General features: G+C 37.8%; 1 protein-coding gene across 4 annotated transcripts in view; it reads left to right on the top strand.

Moving 5' to 3' along the window:
• Positions 1 to 19,438, top strand: part of BAZ1A (bromodomain adjacent to zinc finger domain 1A) — a 96,166-nt gene that overhangs the window by 56,303 nt on the left and 20,425 nt on the right. For 3 of the 4 annotated variants that reach the window (XM_030318928.1, XM_030318926.1, XM_030318929.1), the window contains exons 10-17: positions 691 to 829; positions 2,635 to 2,781; positions 7,714 to 7,809; positions 7,935 to 8,159; positions 9,272 to 9,437; positions 9,701 to 9,814; positions 14,209 to 14,333; positions 18,699 to 19,295. In XM_030318928.1, the coding sequence (XP_030174788.1) occupies positions 691 to 829; positions 2,635 to 2,781; positions 7,714 to 7,809; positions 7,935 to 8,159; positions 9,272 to 9,437; positions 9,701 to 9,814; positions 14,209 to 14,333; positions 18,699 to 19,295 (1,609 nt within the window). The remainder of the gene's footprint in view (positions 1 to 690; positions 830 to 2,634; positions 2,782 to 7,713; positions 7,810 to 7,934; positions 8,160 to 9,271; positions 9,438 to 9,700; positions 9,815 to 14,208; positions 14,334 to 18,698; positions 19,296 to 19,438) is intronic. The other variant, XM_030318925.1, reaches the window with a different exon arrangement.

Genomic DNA, 19,438 nt, shown 5'->3' with positions numbered 1-19,438 from the left:
CAAAACAGCATTATTAGTATTTTGTAACAAACTTTGATAATGCTTCTTATTCCGCAGACTTAATGGGTCATTTGTGTGATCGTTGATAATCCAGTATTATCATTCATCTCAGTTTATAAAGAACCATTTCTAAGTTCAGTAGACAGTGGATTAATTCTATTCTATATCCTAAGGAAATCCTGCATTGAAGATAATATTGGCACAGCGAATGCCTGATCTCAGAGTCTTAGGTTAAAAGTCCCTCTTAACTAGAAAATGCAGTGAGAAATATACTTTAGCCCAAAGTTGTTCTTAGTTCAATAAAGAAAAAAGTCCCTAGTGACTGTGATTTAATAAAGCTGGAATAAGGCCAAGACACACATCATTTTAAAAGTTCCAGGGCGCCTGGGTGTCTCGGTCATGATCTCGCAGTTTCGTGGGTTTGAGCCCCACATCAGGCTCTGTGCTGACAACGTGAAGCCTACTTGGGATTCTCTCTCTCTGCCCCTTCCCCACTGACACTGTCTGTGTCTCTCTCAAAAATAAACTTGTAAAACAATTTTTAAGAAGTTCCAAAGGTGATTGTGATAAACATCTAGGGTTGAGAACCACTAGTCTACATGAAATAAATCTTACTAGGTAAAGAGTATGTATCTATTATAATTTTCTGTAATTGGCTCAAATAGTTATATAAATTATTTGATCTTTCAGGAACTTCCAGAACCAACTCCAGTGAAGACTAGACTACCTCCTGAAATCTTTGGTGATGCTCTGATGGTTCTGGAGTTTCTTAATGCTTTTGGGGAACTTTTTGATCTTCAAGATGAGTTTCCTGAGGGAGTTACCCTAGGCAAGTGCAATTGCTGTGTCACAGTTCACCCTAAAATTAGTGGCTTAAAGTAATAAATTATTATCTCTCAAAATTCTGTGGTCAGTGGACTTAGCTGTCCAACCCTTTCTTGGAGTCTCTCATGTGGTTACAGAGAGTGACTGGGACTGGAGTCCTCTGAAGGCTTACCTGGCTGGATGGTCAAGATAGCTTCCTCACACACATGCCTGGTACTCAGTGCTCCTCCACGTGGCATCCCACTCCGTCAGAGTAGCCTACACTTGTTATGTGGCAGCTAAGGACTCCCAGAAGAAGAGAACAGAAACTGCCAGCCTTCTTAAAGGCTAGGCCTGGAAGTGGCAAGCCTTGTTTCTGTCATAGTCCATTGGTCAGGCCTGCTGGGATTCAAGGGAGTGGAGGAATAGACTCCTTGAGGGTATCATGGTTTATGTTAAGTGTAGGGAAGGATGTTAAAGTGTAGGGAAGGAAGGAATTGACATCAGCCATATTTTGAGATAAGTTATGCCTGCCTTGGATTTGTGATTCTGTATTGACTCTGTACTTTTACTTTGTGTAAACATTATAATAACTACATTGATTGGGGAGGGCTTTGGATCCCATTTTGGCTTTTGAATTGTCAAATACCAAAATAGTTTTCTTAAAATAGAGACCCTCAAAGACAGAATTATAATGCCACTCTTATTTTAAGAAGAGTATATTGGGGCGCCTGGGTGGCTCAGTCGGTTAAGCGTCCGACTTCGGCTCAGGTCATGATCTCGCGGTCTGTGAGTTCGAGCCCCGCGTCGGGCTCTGTGCTGACAGCTCAGAGCCTGGAGCCCATTTCAGATTCTGTGTCTCTCTCTCTCTCTCTGCCCCTCCCCTGTTCATGCTCTGTCTCTCTCTGTCTCAAAAATAAATAAACATTTGGGGCGCCTGGGTGGCGCAGTCGGTTAAGCGTCCGGCTTCAGCCAGGTCACGATCTCGCGGTCCGTGAGTTCGAGCCCCGCGTCGGGCTCTGGGCTGATGGCTCAGAGCCTGGAGCCTGTTTCCGATTCTGTGTCTCCCTCTCTCTCTGCCCCTCCCCCGTTCATGCTCTGTCTCTCTCTGTCCCAAAAATAAATAAACGTTGAAAAAAAAAAATAAAAATAAATAAATAAATAAATAAATAAATAAACATTAAAAAAAAAAAAAAGAAGAGTATATTCTTCAGGAGGGCTTTCACATTCCCTCAATTTCTCTTTATGAGCTGGGTGAGGCATGCATCATGTGCCTCAGAGATCAAGGTCTAAACAATACTGGTTTAGGTAAGATAAATTAGATAAACAATTGTGACTTGGATACAACATTAGGATCATAAAAAAATTTAGATTTTAAAATTTTAAATAAAGGATTACATCTAATACTAATGATTACCTCTCCTATGCACTGTTTGGTAAACGGTAATGTCCCACATAGCTCCCGAGAGCAGCGGGGCAACAGTAACAAATCTTTGCGTTGTTATTCAAATTAGAATAAAATTATAATTTTTAATTTGTGCATTAATTTGCACCCGAAGTTTAAACTTAAGGTGAAATATTGTATTGATTTGCTGAGGCTGACTTGACTTTCTTGAATATAGTGATTTTTGGCTTAATGGTTTTATTTTATTGTAATCATTATAAATTGTTTTTAGACTTTGCCTTGGATAATACTCTACTTTGATAAATGGACACTTAAAAAAATAATTGCACAGGCTGTTGTCGATTAAAATGTTTATTGTTCCAATGGAGTTGTTTTTTCAGTGCATGAACAGAACTTCAAATTCATTTTAAACATTTTATTCACAGAAGTTTTAGAGGAAGCTCTTGTAGGAAATGACAGTGAAGGCCCACTATGTGAATTGCTTTTTTTCTTCCTGACTGCCATCTTCCAGGCGATAGCTGAAGAAGAAGAGGAAGTAGCCAAAGAGCAAATAACAGATGCAGACACCAAAGGTCAGAATTCAGTGTTCTTGTTGATTGATAGTAGCTCTGTAGCTTTGAAACTGATTTTTAAAGGTTATTTTAAGATTAACCTCGCTTTTACAGTTCTAAAATATAGCTGTCCAAGTTACCCAATTCCTGAGTCATACACTAACAATACATTATCAGTTGTTTTATAAAAACTTTGTTTTAATGTATCCTGTTTCTGGGGCGCCTGGGTGGCTCAGTCAGCTAATGTATCCTGTTTCTGATGACCTTAAAATATCTACCTCTGCCCCCAATCGGTCTTGCTTTTTATTCTTTTAGATTTCTCCTATGATTTAGGAACATTATGGATTTCATTGACCAGTATCTGTAATTGCAAGAGATTCTGCTAAATGGCACTGATTTCTTTGCCTCTACCTAAGGAAATACTTTAATTATTGTTATCAGTACTTTAAGTTGAAAATACTGTTGCTGATTTCATTTGAGACGTGAAAGTTTTTAGATGAGAGTTAAGTAAAATTTAGTTTTTATTTCACCAACAGTTTGAACTAGAAATTTTGCTGTTTAAATGCTATGCACTTAAATATCTAGGGTCAGCATGTGGTACATATTAACGTAGGAATAATTCTTAGAGAAACCCTTTTTTATTTTTAAAATGGAGTATGTTCACTATTTTGTTTAGGACTTCATCAGAGGAATTGTTAAGCATTTGTATGATTTGGCTTCCTGAATTACACTCTTCATGAACTTTGCCATATCACATTAGACATTGTTTAAAATATCTATAAACTATTTTAGTGTATTGCATAAAAATTCACAATAAGATAATTTTGGGGAGACATTTTGATAGCAGTCTTGATACAAAAAGATGGGACATTCTTCCATTCAGATAGTATTGTTGACCTTAGATAATTTGAGCTCATTTTTTAATGCCTGATTCATGAAGCAACAGGATCATCAATATGCATCCAGTGTTAGTTTTGTTTTTCTTTTACAGCCTAAGTTCAAGCAAAATATTTTCTCTAACTTGAGTGCTAATCACCATATGCCCCTTTTCAAGGTCATTTTAACAATGCTGTCCCCTTTATCATCTCAGATGACTTAGTCCATAAAATGAGACTCTACTAAGGGGAAGATAGAAGGGCAAACAGTTCATAAAAATCTAAAGATTTTTCTAACATAACCAGTACCAGCACTAAAGATGGATTATCTAAGACAGAAAATGTGGCAAATACTCATTCTTTTAGCCACTAGATTGTCTTAAGGACCAATAATATCACAGGGCTGTTGACCAAGTTCTGACCTTAATAACAAGGTATAAGTCTGTATTTAACTCAGGATTTGAAGCAGGTGAATTTTGTAGTTTTGTACTGATGGGAAAAAGTGGGGTGACAAGGAAATTATGTTGGAAAATCAGCTAGTGTAAAGAAAAAAAAATGTATATAGATATTGGTGTTTGTATTGCCATTGTATTTTCTTTCCATGATTTGTTTGATCTGTAATTTTTATAACTCTAGTCCTGTACAGGATTGCAGATAAATACTAATACAAATTAATAATTTGTATTAAATAATACAAGAATAAGTATTAAAATAATACTTATTATACCCCAGAATAAGTATTGGCCATTAAATAAAGGTTTTAATGCACCTTTTGAAGATATTTATTTAAATGTTAGGGAGTGGAAAAAACATGCTTTGGAATTTTAACACCCTTGTCTACTTCCTGTTGTATTGACTACATTTTATATAATTATTACAGTTTCAGTAAGTACCCTAGGCTGTTCTCCCAGGTATTTTCCACATGTTCCTCCTATCTCTGTAACAAAAAAGCTTTTCCACAGTTCTCCTGAAAACAAGTGACATAAGATACTGTATATGCATTATTTCATTTAATTCTCATACCCCCTTGTGGTATAGATAGGTAGGTATAATAGGCAGATCATTATTAATTATTTTCTGCCTTTACTTATAAAGAAATTTAGTCTTAAGGAGTTTAATTAACTTGCCCAAAGACACATGGCTCATAAGAAAGTGATGGGATAGAGATTCAGGAAGTCTGCTCTGAAGCCTCATAATGCCTATACTATATTGCTTCATGATATGGCAGAGATGTTGAAAATTTGAATATTTGTTTCCCTAGCATTGCCTATAAAATTATCTGTCTTCAAAAAGATTTAAATCCTTTGGCCTTTAGGCTCCCTCTTTTTATGTCAAATCTTGGAAATTTGGGCAATTTTTAAAATCTTACATTAAAATTTTCAATTCCTCTCTTTAGTCTTACATCATGAACTTGGAAGCCCTTCAAAGTATGGGAACAAGAGCATCCTCCTTACATAGCATAGTTTTGTGTATTTGCTAAGATATCATTGTTGGAACTGTAGATTCTAGATTACTCTGATGATAAATGTAACTTTAAGATAATCATAACAGACACAGTTCAACTGTACAGTGGAGCCTTGAAGAACACAGGGGTTAGGAATGACAGCTCTCCCCACCCGTAGCTGAAAAATGCACATATAACTTTTGGCTGCCCCCCAAACTTAACTACTAATAGCCTACTGTTGACTGGCAGCCTTACTGATAATAGAAACAGTTCATCAATACATGTTTTGTATATTATATGTATTAAATGCTGTGTTCTTATAATAAAGTAAGGTGGAAAAAAGAAAATGTTATAGAGAAAATACATTTATAGTATTGTTCTATAAAAAATCCACTTATAAGTGGCCCCACAGAATTCAAACACATGTTGTTCAAAGGTCAACTGTATTCTCTTGGTATGATATACCCAACTGACTGTCTCTAAGCGAATCCTAGAGTAATAATACAGTTTCTTGAGAGTGTCATTTGGCAAATAATTGAGTTAAAGAATACATTTTACTTTTTTTTAAGTAGGCTCCATGCCCAACATGGGGCTTGAACTCACAACCCTGAGATTAAGAGTCACGTGCTTTACCGACTGAGCCAGCCAGGCACCCCTACATATTTTAACATGCTACGTGAACACAATTAAAAGTAAACTGTTGGGGCGCCTGGGTGGCTCAGTCCGTTAAGCGTCTGACTTCAGCTCAGGTCATGATCTCCCAGGTCTGATGGTCTCACAGTTCATGAGTTCCAGCCCTGCTTCGGGCTCTGTGCTGACAGCTCAGAGCCTGGAGCCTGCTTCAGGTTCTGTGTCTCCCCCTCTCTCTGCCCTTCCCCTGCTCACGCTCTGTGTGTGTGTGTGTGTGTGTGTGTGTGTGTGTGTGTGTGTGTGTCTCTCTCCCCCCTTCTCTCTCTCTCAAAAATAAAAAAATAAACACTAAAAATAATAAAATAAAAATAACAAAAATAATTTTTTAATCAAAAAAAGGTAATCTGTCATGTTTTTGGTTGTTCATTTCCTAAGGCCTTTGTAATTTTGTCCTAGGATATTAAAACTGACTACAGATAAAATAGGTTGAACATGGTAATTGCTGCGAAGGAAGAGGATCAGTTCACTTTTACTGGGACTGTTATTAATATTAGAGTGCCTATTAATTTTGTTTGACTTTACATGTAAAATGAAAATTGAGGAAATTTTAGCTCTCGTATTTCTCTGGTAAGGAAGATTATAATGTCTCATTTGGACTGGATTCTTGGCCTGGTAGGAATAACTCCTGCATATTTGCAATGTTTAGTCAAATAACTTCTCCTGTGTGGCATTGTCTATGCTTTAATGCCATGAAATTGTCAATGATTGTAATCAAACATGATCCCAGAGTTGCCTTTTTCCTTTTAGTAAAGGACAGCAATTCTGTTCTCTGAGGTTCATTTTGTTAGCTTGTGAATTTTTGGAAGGAAAACATAGTAGAAAGATAAGGAACCACAGACAGTTTAGCCCAGTGATTTTTAACTCTAACCCATGGAATACTATGAGTTGTACAGGGATTCCTTGGTGCCACTGCAGGAGAGTTGGAAAAGATGAATGGGCAGGATTATCATCTCCATACCCACTTAACAAAGGAACTTTTATCTCTTTTCTATTGGATTCCCCAAGAAATATTTGAAGAATTTGAAAACCATTGATCTAGATTCACTCCTTTAGGAAAAATGAAGGCAATTAAGTGACTTGTGTAAAGGTTCTGTAACTAGGAACTAGGGGACTGGCAGAGCCAAGACTAGAATATATATGATCTGACTCAGTCTGAAGCTATGCCCACTGTACTATGATATAACAAGAGGTTTTTGTAAGCTTAGAGTTTTTTCATAGTTGACACTTTAAATTTTTTTATCAACAATGTATTATAATTAGGAATAATTGCATATGCTAATACTTTAAATACATTTGAGCTAGTAGATTTACTCTAGTCTTGTTTGTAAGCTAGGGATGGTTTTCAAAGTTAAAGCAATTTACTTAGAAAATACAGGGAAATCTCCCTGTGGTTTCTTAGATTGCAGAGTTTTCAAAATATAGGAAATTTAATGAAGAGGATAAATCAATGGTTAAGTGACAGTAGTGCTATCTTTCACTTGTTTTCGTTCTTTTTCTGTTCTGTGCTGATTTTTGATGATCACAAACCATACTTTGTTATGATTCAATCCTAAAATATTTATTAAAGATTGGGGGATCTTCAAGTAGATTCTGATTTTCAAAGTAGACTTTTCTAAAGTTGTATTGAGTGAGGAGATTTGTTTTTAATTCTATGCATTTTATCATGTTTTTTGGAATGTGTATGTGCACCTTGTTGGTAACTTGGAAATTGTCTTCTCTGTGTTAACTAAGGAAGATATTAGTGTGCAGTACATGTCTTAGGATTTATAGTCTGAGGTGGACACGAGGCGGGATGTGAATGATGCTTGTTTTACCTAGTGTTGGCTCTTTTGAGGTTCCCGAATGTTAAGCTGTTTGCTGTTTCTTTCATCATTTTAAAAGGGCATTATTCCCAAATATTCCAGCTTTGATCTGCACTAGAATAAAGTATTTATTTCCTTAAAGATTTAACAGAGGCTTTGGATGAAGATGCAGACCCCACAAAATCTGCACTGTCTGCAGTTGCATCTTTGGCAGCTGCATGGCCGCAGTTGCACCAGGGTATGTGTGGGTTTTATTTATTTTTAATTGGATTTTTATTGATAATTTTATTAAGGTGCATTTTACATTGCTAAGGATTCCTTGCTTATATTCTAAATGACTGTTTCATTTTTTAACAACTATAGGCTGCAGTTTGAAAAGCTTGGATCTTGATAGCTGCACTCTTTCTGAAATCCTCAGACTCCACATCTTAGCTTCAGGTGCTGATGTAACGTCAGCAAATGCAAAGTACAGATACCAGAAACGAGGAGGATTTGATGCTACAGATGATGCCTGTATGGAGCTTCGTTTGAGCAATCCCAGTCTAGTGAAGAAACTGTCAAGCACTTCAGTATATGATTTGACACCAGGTAAACTTTGCAAGTTGGAATTTGTATAACCTGCCCCCTTCCTACCCTCTTTTATCTCTTTAGGCCAGAAAACTAGGTGCTGATGAGAAATTTTAGATGATACCAGGTTTAAAAGAAAGAGCAGTCTTAAAAAAATTGTTGGACTACAAATAGTGGCCCAGATGGAAACTACTGTTGTTTTCCTATTAGCTTTAACTGTTTCTGATTTTCTTTTCTTTTTTATTTGGACTTTCCTGGTGGCAAATCTACTACATCTACTAAATTTAGAAGGATAAGTGACAATTAGCTGGCTTTCACTTTTATTTATCAGTATATCAGAAATTTAAGCCGGAGCAGCTAAATTCTAACATTTGCTTGAATAGTGTTTGAGGTATGAGAAATGGTGTATGAAGGTGAAGTTTCTTTTCACTTCCTTTTTTAAATAAAAAATTACAGTGTACAAACATACCAACTTTAATATGATTATTTATCATAAGAGACTCTTAAAAACTGAGAACAAACTGAGGGTTGATGGGGGGTGGGAGGGAAGGGAGGGGGAGGGTAGGTGATGGGTATTGAAGAGGGCATCTTTTGGGATGAGCACTGGGTGTTGTATGGAAACCAATTTGACAATAAATTTCACACACACAAAAATAATAATATGCTTATTTCAGAGAACATCTAATAAAAGTAGAGTGCATTCATTCCTAACATCCATATAGTTTTTATAATTTATGGTGGGGTTTTTTTTGTGTGTGTGTGCAGTATTTTCAGAGTAGCAATTTGCCTGTTGCCATTTTTTAAAAATCCATGTGGTTATAATTTAGACTTTATTTGAACTTCATAAATGAGCCCAAAAATTAAAACTTGAAAAAAATTGTCATTAGAAAATTTTTCATGTGTATTTAACTGGTATATAAAGTAGTTACTAGTATTTGAAATGCCTTGCATATTACATAACTATTAATTTGGACTCAGTTGCTTTTTTTGAAGACATGCCATTGGCATGTTTGATCTTGAGACTTTTTCCTATTTTTTTTTAAGCATTTTCACATTGAGCCACAAATTAAGATTTTTCAAACAATTCCGTTTTGTCATTGATGATACAGAATTTATTTACCAATTTTTGACAGGAGAAAAAATGAAGATACTTCATGCTCTCTGTGGGAAACTACTGACCCTAGTTTCTACTAGGGATTTCATTGAAGATTATGTTGATATATTACGACAGGCAAAGCAGGAGTTCCGGGAGTTAAAAGCAGAACAACATCGGAAAGAGAGGGAAGAAGCAGCTGCTAGGTGAGAGATGATTATAGTCAGTTGTGCCAACGAAGGCTGCTTATTCCTTTACATCTAAAACCATACTTGACAATGGGCTGTAATATGACCTTGGTTCACACTGGTGTTTGATGGCTTACCTAAGAGGTTATGAATGAATACTACCTTATGGTTTTGTGATAACATTTGGATCACTTTCCATAATTTTATGGTTGAAGACAAGATGCTAAAAGTTGAAATTATCTTCCATCAAATAGACTGTAGTATTTTATTTTAACTTTCAGAATTCGCAAAAGGAAGGAGGAAAAACTGAAGGAACAAGAACAAAAAATGAAAGAGAAACAAGAGAAACTGAAGGAAGATGAGCAAAGAAATTCAGCTGTAGATATATCTGTTGGGTATGGTTTGAATTACACTGCTCATTCTTACATAAGAACAAAAATCAGCACTTTAAACTCTAAAATGCTTTCAAAAGTTTTAAAAACTAGCTTTCTAGTTTCTTATTCATAGGTACATAACAATTGTGCCAGTGGGCCTGTAGCCTCTTTTTAACCAGTAATGTATTAATAGTGGTATCTCCCATCTCCACCACCATCACCATTGTGCATTATGTTTCACAAAGCTCCTCTGAGTTTATTGAGGAGTGGGGATGAAGTTGGAGGTGTTAATAGATGGTATAGGGAGAAGATGAAAGCCCCTTAAGTAATTTAGTGACTTAGGTACTCTTTTTCATTTGAAAATATTTGGGGTGATAATTGGCTATGAATACAAGTGGGAATTTTTTCATATTGTACATGGCAAACTGTATTCAAATTTACCAGAATTTTTTTTATAAAATCTGCAAAGGAAGGCTCCAAAAATCTCAGTATTCCGAAATTAATGTATTGACTTTTAGTTATACTTTCATATAAAAATACCTGTAAGTCACAAACTTGCAACAGCTGTATTTTATATGGCCATCAACAATACTTTAAGAAATAGAATTTAGGGGGCGCCTGGGTGGCTCAGTCGGTTAAACGTCCGACTTTGGCTCAGGTCATGATCTCGCGGTCCGTGAGTTTGAGCCCCGCATCGGGCTCTGTGCTGACAGCTCAGAGCCTGGAGCCTGTGTCAGATTCTGCGTCTCCCTCTCTCTCTGCCCCTCCCCTGTTCATGCTCTGTCTCTCTCCGTCTCAAAAATAAATAAACGTTTAAAAAAAAAAATTTTTTTTTAAAGAAATAGAATTTAGCTTAGGAAAGTTAATCTGATACCTAAATAATAAGCGATCAAAGAAAAAAAACGAATACTTTGATTTCATCAAAGTTAAAAACTTTCATGCTTCAAAGAGCACTGTCAAGAAAGTAGAAAGAGGTGTCTGGGTGGCTCAGTTGGTTGCGCATCTGACTCTTGACTTCAGCTTCTATCATGATCCCAGGATTGTGGGATCGAGTCCTGTGTCAGGCTCTGCACTGGGTGTGGAGCCTGCTTGGGATTTGCTCTCTCTGTCTCTCTCCCCTGCTTGCACCCATGTGCACTCACTCTCTAAGGGGGAAAAAAAAGGTAAAAAGACAGCTCAGTAGATGGGAAAAAATATTTGCAAATCATATCTCTAATAATGGTATAATATCCAGGGATGCCTAGATGGCTCAGTTAAGCATCCAACCTCAGCTCAGGTGATGATCTCATGGTTCGTGGGTTTGAGCCCCACGTCTGGCTGTGTGCTGACAGCTCAGAGCCTGGAGCCTGCTTCGGATTCTGTGTGTGTGTGTGTGTGTGTGTGTGTGTGTGTGTGTGTGTGTGTGTCTGCCCCTCCTCTGCTTGCACTCTGTCTCTCTCTCTGTTTCAAAAGTAAACAAACATTAAAAATAATAATAATAATAATGGCATAATATCCAGAATATGTAAAGAACTCGTACAACTCAACAATAAAAGAACAACCGGTTTAAAAAATGGGAAAAGGATTTTAATAGGCATTTCTCCAAAGAAGATATACAAGAAGCACAGAAGATATTCAACATCTTTAGTCATTAGGGAAACACACATTGAAATCACAATGAGATATTACCTCATACTCACTAGGATGGCTGTAATCCAATGAAGGGACAATAAGAAGTGTTGGTGAGACTGTGGAGAAATCGGAACTCTCATGCATTGCAGGTGGAGATGTAAAATGGTGCGGCTGCTCTGGATAAATTTGGCAGTCCCTCAAACAGTTAAAACATTTGTTGCCATATGACCCAGCGATTCCACTCCTAGGTATATACTCAGAAAATTAAGAGCATACGTTCACCCAGAAATCTATATACAAAAGTTCATAGCATCATTATTCTTAATAGCCAAAGAAATGGAAATAACCCGAATGTCCATCAGTTGACGAATGGTTAAACAAAACGATGTATTTCTTCAGTGGTATATCCATATAGCAGAAGGTTATTCAGCAATAAAGAAGAATGGAATTCTCATACATGCTACAATGTAGATAAACTTTGAAAACAGTGCTGAGTAAAAGAAACCAGTCATAAAAGACCATGTGTTGTATGATCTCACTTATATAAGTAGTCCGGAATGGGCAAATACAATACACAGCAAAAAGTAGATGAGTGGGTACCAGGACAGTGGGGAAGAGGAAATGGAAAGTGACTACTAATGGCTATAGGCTTTTTCTTTGGGGATGATGATACTGTTCTAGAATTAGATGGGTGTAATGATTGCATAACCTTGTAATATACTAAAAACCACTGAATTTGTATACTTTAAAATGGTGGTTTTAGGGTATGTGAGTTATATCTCAATTTTTTTTCACATTTTATAAACCCTTTCCAGTTTTATTGAGATATAAGTGACTTATAACATTGTATTAATCATTTAGGGTATACGACACAATGATTTGATACATGCATATGTTGCAAAATAATTACCAGAATAAGCTGAGTTACTATTCATCACCTGAATTTTTTTCTTTCTGATATCTTAATTTAAAAACAAAAGAAGGGCACCTGGGTGGCTCAGTTGGTTAAGCGTCCAACTTCAGCTCAGGTCATGATCTCACGGTTGGTGGGATCGAGCCCTGTATTGGGCTCACTGCTGTCAGCACAGAGCCTATTTCAGATCCTCTATCTCCTCTCTCTCTGTTCCTCCCCTGCTGGTTCTCTCTCTCTGTCTCTCTTTCTCAAAAATAAACAAACTTAGAAAAAATAAAAATAAACGTTACAGATTCCACCATTTCATATATTTTTATACTCATCTAGCCTCCCCTCGTTTACATTATCCCTCTGGCTCCTAAACACATTTGAGTTTGCAAACCTTGCTTTGGATAAAGACCATAAATGGTGGAACTTATTGGGGCGCCTGGGTGGCTCAGTCGGCATCCAACTCTTGATTCTGCCTCAGGTCAGGATCTCACAGTTCAGTTTGTGAGCTCTGCATTGACATTAGAGAGCCTGCTTGGGATTTTCTCTGCCCCTCCCCCACTTGTGTTCAGGCACACACTCTGTCTCTCTGAATAAATAAAATATGGTGGAACTTATTTCAAGGTTCATACAATTTTAAACTTAAAAAAAATTTTTTTTTAATGTTTATTTATTTTTGAGAGAGAGAGAGCAGGAACAGGGGAGGGGCAGAGAGAGAGGGAGACACAGAATCCGAAGCAGGCTCCAGGCTCCGAGCTGTCAGCACAGAACTGGACGCGGGGCTCAAACCCACAAACCGTGAGATCATGACCTGAGTCAAAGTCAGATGCTTAACCAACTGAGCCACCAGGTGCCCCATACAATTTTAGTTTTAATTTGGATAGTATAATGAATTAAATATCCATATTGTATTTATTCAGCCTGTTAACTGTATCAGAAATGTATCTTCTCTTCTCCACTATTGGTCTACTTACCACCTACTTTCTACTCTGAGCCGACCATCACCTCCCAGCCAGGTACCTAGACTGTTAACAGTGGCCCCTTTTCTCCCTTCATCTACTTTCTCTCCCAGATCCTTTTCCACATAGCAGCCAAAGTGCCTTTTAATCATTTCTGTTTTCTAAATTCTACTTTTTCCCCCATTGCTTATTGAATAATTCCCTACAAGGCCCAGTATGACCTAACTCTGCCCTTGTCTCATCTATATCTAGGACGACTTCTTTGTTTTATATTTTTCTCAAAATAATAGAGAAAAAAGCTCTTTCCTTTTCTCTTCAGCTCAATGCCATTGCACACATTTTCCCCTCTGCTAGAAATGGAGATTTCTTCTCACCTGCTGCCTTACCCCTCCCTGGTCTCCCTAGTCTCACAGTTTAAATATCACTTCTTCAAGCAAGCCTTTCTTTTTTTTTTTTTTTAATTTTTTTTTTTTTAACGTTTATTTATTTTTGAGACAGAGAGAGACAGAGCATGAACAGGGGAGAGGCAGAGAGAGAGGGAGACACAGAATCCGAAACAGGCTCCAGGCTCTGAGCTGTCAGCACAGAGCCCGACGCGGGGCTTGAACTCACGGACCGTGAGATCATGACCTGAGCCGAAGTCAGACGCTTAACCGACTGAGCCACCCAGGCGCCCCTCAAGCAAACCTTTCTTGATCCCTGAGACTAGATTTCAGTTCACCTTGAAAAGTTTTCATAACACCTTGAACTTCTCCTTTTTTAATAGTTATTACATATTTTAATTTTATAATTGTTTGTGTTATCTGTTTCCTCTGCAAGAATATCATTTTGTCCACTACTTCCTAAACATAATGGCTAGCCCTTCATAAGCAGGCAATGAATATCTCATGAATGGAATTTTATATATTCTTTAATGAAAGTAATCTTTTTTTTTTTTCCTTAAGGGAGGAAGAAAGGGAAGATTTTGATACTAGCACTGAGAGCAAAGAAATGGAGCAAAAGGAACTTGATCAAGATACCATCACTGAAGATGAAGATGACCCCAGATCACATAAAAGAGGCAGAAGGGGTAATACAGAAATTTCTTAAGGGCATGCTTACTTGTTTTTAATTAATTAAGGCACATTATAAATCAGCTATACTGAAATATGTATTAGATTACTTCCATTTATTATTCCTAGGTGTGTTTGTTTTTAAATGCCCAACTCATAGCAGTGATAAGTTCCTTAGATGGTGACCATTTTGTTAAAAAATGGTGTTAGAAGTTACATTCTGTCTTTATTCTCATGTCATTTATACTTTAGGGAAGAGAGACAATATTCATATTCTTTTAACAGATCAGTTTCACATAACTTCAACTTCTGGTTAGCGAGTTTTGTTGAGTTTGGTATTGACTACTTGATATTAGGCGAAATAGAAATTTTTATTCTATAGCCTACTCAACATTCATTGAGTACCTTTTAGATGCTAGAAATACAAAGGTCAGTAATGCTTATAATTGGTACCAAATGATTGAGAATGGAAACCTACTACCTTAAAATAATTTTATAAATTTAGATCAAAGGGAACACATTTTTTTAAAGTTGTTGATATAATTTACTTCTGAGGATCTTTAACCATCTTCATTTGACAACTACTGAAGGAGATTTGTAAGTTTATTCTGTGTTTATAATTTTGATGGTATCTTTTTTTTTCTACATTATTTTCTAAAATGGCTATTATAAGTAGACAGAAAATCTCCTGTATCATGAAGGCTATATTTTCTGATTACAATGCAATTGATTTAGAAATCCAAAACAAAAAAAAAAAAAACCTCATTTGATTAGAGGTTTAAACACCTCATTTAAAACACACTTCTAAGTAATAGGTCAAAGTAGAAACCATAAATAGAAACTAGAAAATGTTTAAAACTACTCAATACTGAAAAAAAGCTAATCAATACTGCACATTAATAACTTGTTGGATACAGTCCCTCTACTTAGTGGAAAATTTATAGTTTTAATACATATTAGGAAAGAAGAAAGGCAAATTGACCTAGGCATTCATTTAAGAAGTTAGCGGTAGGGGCGCCTGGGTGACGCAGTCGGTTAAGCGTCTGACTTCAGCCAGGTCACGATCTCACGGTCCGTGAGTTCGAGCCCCGAGTCGGGCTCTGGGCTGATGGCTCAGAACCTGGAGCCTGTTTCCGGTTCTGTGTCTCCCTCTCTCTCTGCCCCTCCCCCGTTCATGCTCTGTCTCTCTCTGTCCCAAAAAAAATAAATAAACATTGAAAAAAAAAATTTTTTTTTTTTAAATTAAAAAAAAAAGTTAGCGGTAGAAGATAGAATAATCCTTCCAGAGAAAAGGAAACAATGGATACAAATAGAAATTAATAAAAAGTAAACTGTAATACAGGAGAACAGCAAAGCCAAAAATTAGTTGTTTGAAAAAGATACAAACTAGACAAACCTTTGTTGAAATTGATTTGGGGGGAAAGTCACAATAAGGTTAGGACTGAAAAGGTAAACATAACTACAGATAAGAGTAGAAATTTAAAGGTAAGGAAACAGCATATACAGTTTTATGGAAATAACTTTGAAAATGGAGGCAAAAAGGGGGCACCTGTGTTGCTCAGTTGGTTAAGCATCTGACTCTTTGTTTTGGCTCAGGTCATGATCTCACAGTTCGTGAGTTCAAGCCCCGCATTCATGCGGAACCTGCTTGAGATTCTGTCTCCCTCTCTCTCTGCCCCTCCCCAACTCGTGTCATCTCTGACTCTCACAAAAATAAAATAAATAAAGCTTTAAAAAAAATGTTTAGGAGGGGCGCCTGGGTGGCGCAGTCGGTTAAGCGTCCGACTTCAGCCTGGTCACGATCTCACGGTCCGTGGGTTCGAGCCCCGTGTCAGGCTCTGGGCTGATGGCTCAGAGCCTGGAGCCTGTTTCAGATTCTGTGTCTCCCTCTCTCTCTGCCCCTTCCCCGTTCATGCTCTGTCTCTCTCTGTCCCAAAAATAAATAAAAAACGTTGAAAAAAAAAAATTAAAAAAAAAATGTTTAGGGGTGTCTGGGTGGCTCAGTCGGTTAAGCGTCCGTCTTTGGCTCAGGTCATAATCTCACAGTTTGTGAGTTCGAGCCCAGCATCGGACTCTGTGCTGACAGCTCGGAGCCTGGAGCCTGCTTCAGATTCTGTGTCTCGCTCTCTCTTTGCCCCACCCCTGTGCATGCTCTGTCTCTCTCTCCTTCAAAAAAAAATTTTTTTTTTTAAAGGAAAATGGAGGGGCGCCTGGGTGGCGCAGTCGGTTAAGCGTCCGACTTCAGCCAGGTCACGATCTACCGGTCCGTGAGTTCGAGCCCCGCGTCGGGCTCTGGGCTGATGGCTCAGAGCCTGGAGCCTGTTTCCGATTCTGTGTCTCCCTCTCTCTCTGCCCCTCCCCCGTTCATGCTCTGTCTCTCTCTGTTCCAAAAATAAATAAAAAACGTTGAAAAAAAAATTTTTTTTAAATAAATAAAAGGAAAATGGAGGCAAAAATAAAGCAAAATCCTAGAAAAACACACATTATAAAAATGCATGAAAAAATTTAAAAGGTGACTGGTCCTAAACCTTTAGGTCTTGAATCAGTATTAAAAGTCTTCCTACAAAGAAAATGTCAGTCCTAGACAACTTTATAGGTGAATTTTGCAAAATTTTAAAGAAGCAGATAATTTTTTTTAATCTTTATTTATTTTGAGAGCAAGCAGGGGAGGGTCAGAGAGAGAATTGCAGGCAGTCTCCTCACGCGGTCAGTGCATAGCCCAACACAGGGCCCAATCTCATGAACCATGAGATCATGACCTGAGCCAAAATCAAGAATCAGACGCTCAACCAGCTGAGCCACCCAGGTGCCCCAAAGAAGCAGATAATTATAATCTTATATACAAACACTTTCAAGCAAAGAAATAGAAGTAACTCCCCACCCATCTAAGCAATCTGACAGTGACTGAAAGAAGAGAAGTTTAATTCTTCAACACACCATAAAAGGCCTGGCAGGTCACCAGGAATCCAGTCTCTTCCTGTCTTGTTGGTACTGCCATCCATAGGGTTTGCTGCCATTCTCATGTTCAAAAATGATTTATCCCCATGTCTCCATTCTGGCTAGTTGAAAGATGGGAAATGCAGAGAGGTACAACCCAGAGGTTACATTTAATGTTTCTGCTCCCATCTCTTTGGCCAGAAGTTTCTCATGTAGCCATGCCCCCTGGAGAAGCATTTCTTTTTTTTAATTTTTTTTTTCAACGTTTATTTTATGTTTGGGACAGAGAGGGACAGAGCATGAACGGGGGAGGGGCAGAGAGAGAGGGAGACACAGAATCTGAAACAGGCTCCAGGCTCTGAGCCATCAGCCCAGAGCCTGACGCGGGGCTCGAACTCACGGACCGCGAGATCGTGACCTGGCTGAAGTCGGACGCTTAACCGACTGCGCCACCCAGGCGCCCCCGAGAAACATTTCTTGCTGGAAAATGTCCTTCGTTTGAATTGCTAGGTACCCAACTAAGCATTAGGGGTTCTGTTACCTAAAATCATTGGTTTGTAAACTACAGCCCATTGGCCAAATCTGCCTTGCCCGTTTTTATATAATCCATAAGCTAAAAATGGTTTTTTATATTTTTAAGTAGTTGGGGAAGGAAGAATGATATTTTGTGATATGAAAATTAAATGAAATTCAGATTTCAGTGACCATAGTTTTAATTGAACACAGTCATTCTTGTTCATTTACATATTGTCTGTGGCTGCTTTCATGCTACAATGGCACAGTTGAGCAGCTGTGAGCAGAAACCATATGGCCCACAAAACCTAAAAATATTTACTAGCTAGACCTTTATAAAACTAGTTTACTGACTCCTGCCTTAAAGAAAGAACTATGTTGCAGCATAACAGAGTCTGCCTCACTCTCCAGTGTGAGATTACAGTTTTTTTGTGTGACTCTTGTATTGTAAGTAAGTCCAGTTTCTTATCAGCATAGAGTATTAGTCTGTGCGCCATAATAAAATATCGCAGACTGGGTGGCTTAAACAACAGAAATTAATTTTCTCACAGTTATGGAGGCTGGAAGTCCAAGATCAAGGTACAAGCAGGTGAGGCCTCTCTCAGCTTGCTATTGCACCTTGTCATTGTGTCCTCACATGACTTGTCTTCTGTGCCCAGAAGTGAAGTGAGTGAGCACTCTGGTTTCTTTCTTTTCTCCTCTTATAAGTACCCCAGTCCTGAATTAGGGTCCCGCTCTCTGGACTCATTTAACCTCAGTTACCTCCTTAAGGGCCCTGTCTCCAAATATAGTTACATTGGGGTTTAGGATTTCAACCTATGAATTTGTTGGGCATTCGGTTTGGTCCATAATACATAGTAACTTGGGATGGCTTTGTATATTTTTCTGATGAAAATTTAAAATGTGATGATTATCAAATGTTTCAATTATAGGGAAAAGGGGACAAAATGGGTTTAAAGAATTTACAAGACAGGAAGAAGTCAGCTGTGTAACGAGAGAGCCTCTTACTGCTGATGAAGAAGCAGCTTTAAAACAGGAACATGAACGAAAAGAGAAAGAGCTCTTGGAAAAAATCCAAAGTGCCATAGCGTGTACCAATATCTTTCCCTTGGGCCGAGACCGCATGTATAGGCGATATTGGATTTTCCCTTCTATTCCTGGATTATTTATTGAAGAGGATTATTCTGGTCTCACTGAAGACATGCTGTTGCCTAGACCTTCATCATTTCAGAATAATGTACAGTCTCAGGATCCTCAGGTATCCACTAAAACTGGAGAGTCTTTGATGTCTGAATCTACCTCCAACATTGACCAAGGTCCATGTGATGATTCTGTGCAGCTGCCAAAACCAGTGCATAAGCCGAATCGGTGGTGCTTTTACAGTTCTTGTGAACAGCTAGACCAGCTTATTGAAGCTCTAAATTCTAGAGGACATAGAGAAAGTGCCTTAAAAGAAACTTTGTTGCAAGAGAAAAGCAGAATATGTGCACAGCTAGCCCATTTTTCTGAAGAGAAATTTCATTTTTCAGGTAAGTTTTCATTGAAAACTATTTCTTTTTCTCTCCCCATAATCTTTGGTTCAGGATTAAACATCTGTCAAGCTATTAGAGCTATATTTAAAACATCTTCTGTCTTCTCTTTCATTTGGACCATGAAAGTTGGCAAGTTAGAG

Source organism: Lynx canadensis, chromosome B3 (assembly GCF_007474595.2).
Source record: "Lynx canadensis isolate LIC74 chromosome B3, mLynCan4.pri.v2, whole genome shotgun sequence".
NCBI classification, from domain to species: Eukaryota; Metazoa; Chordata; class Mammalia; order Carnivora; family Felidae; genus Lynx; species Lynx canadensis.
This window is presented reverse-complemented; position numbering and strand designations above follow the sequence as displayed.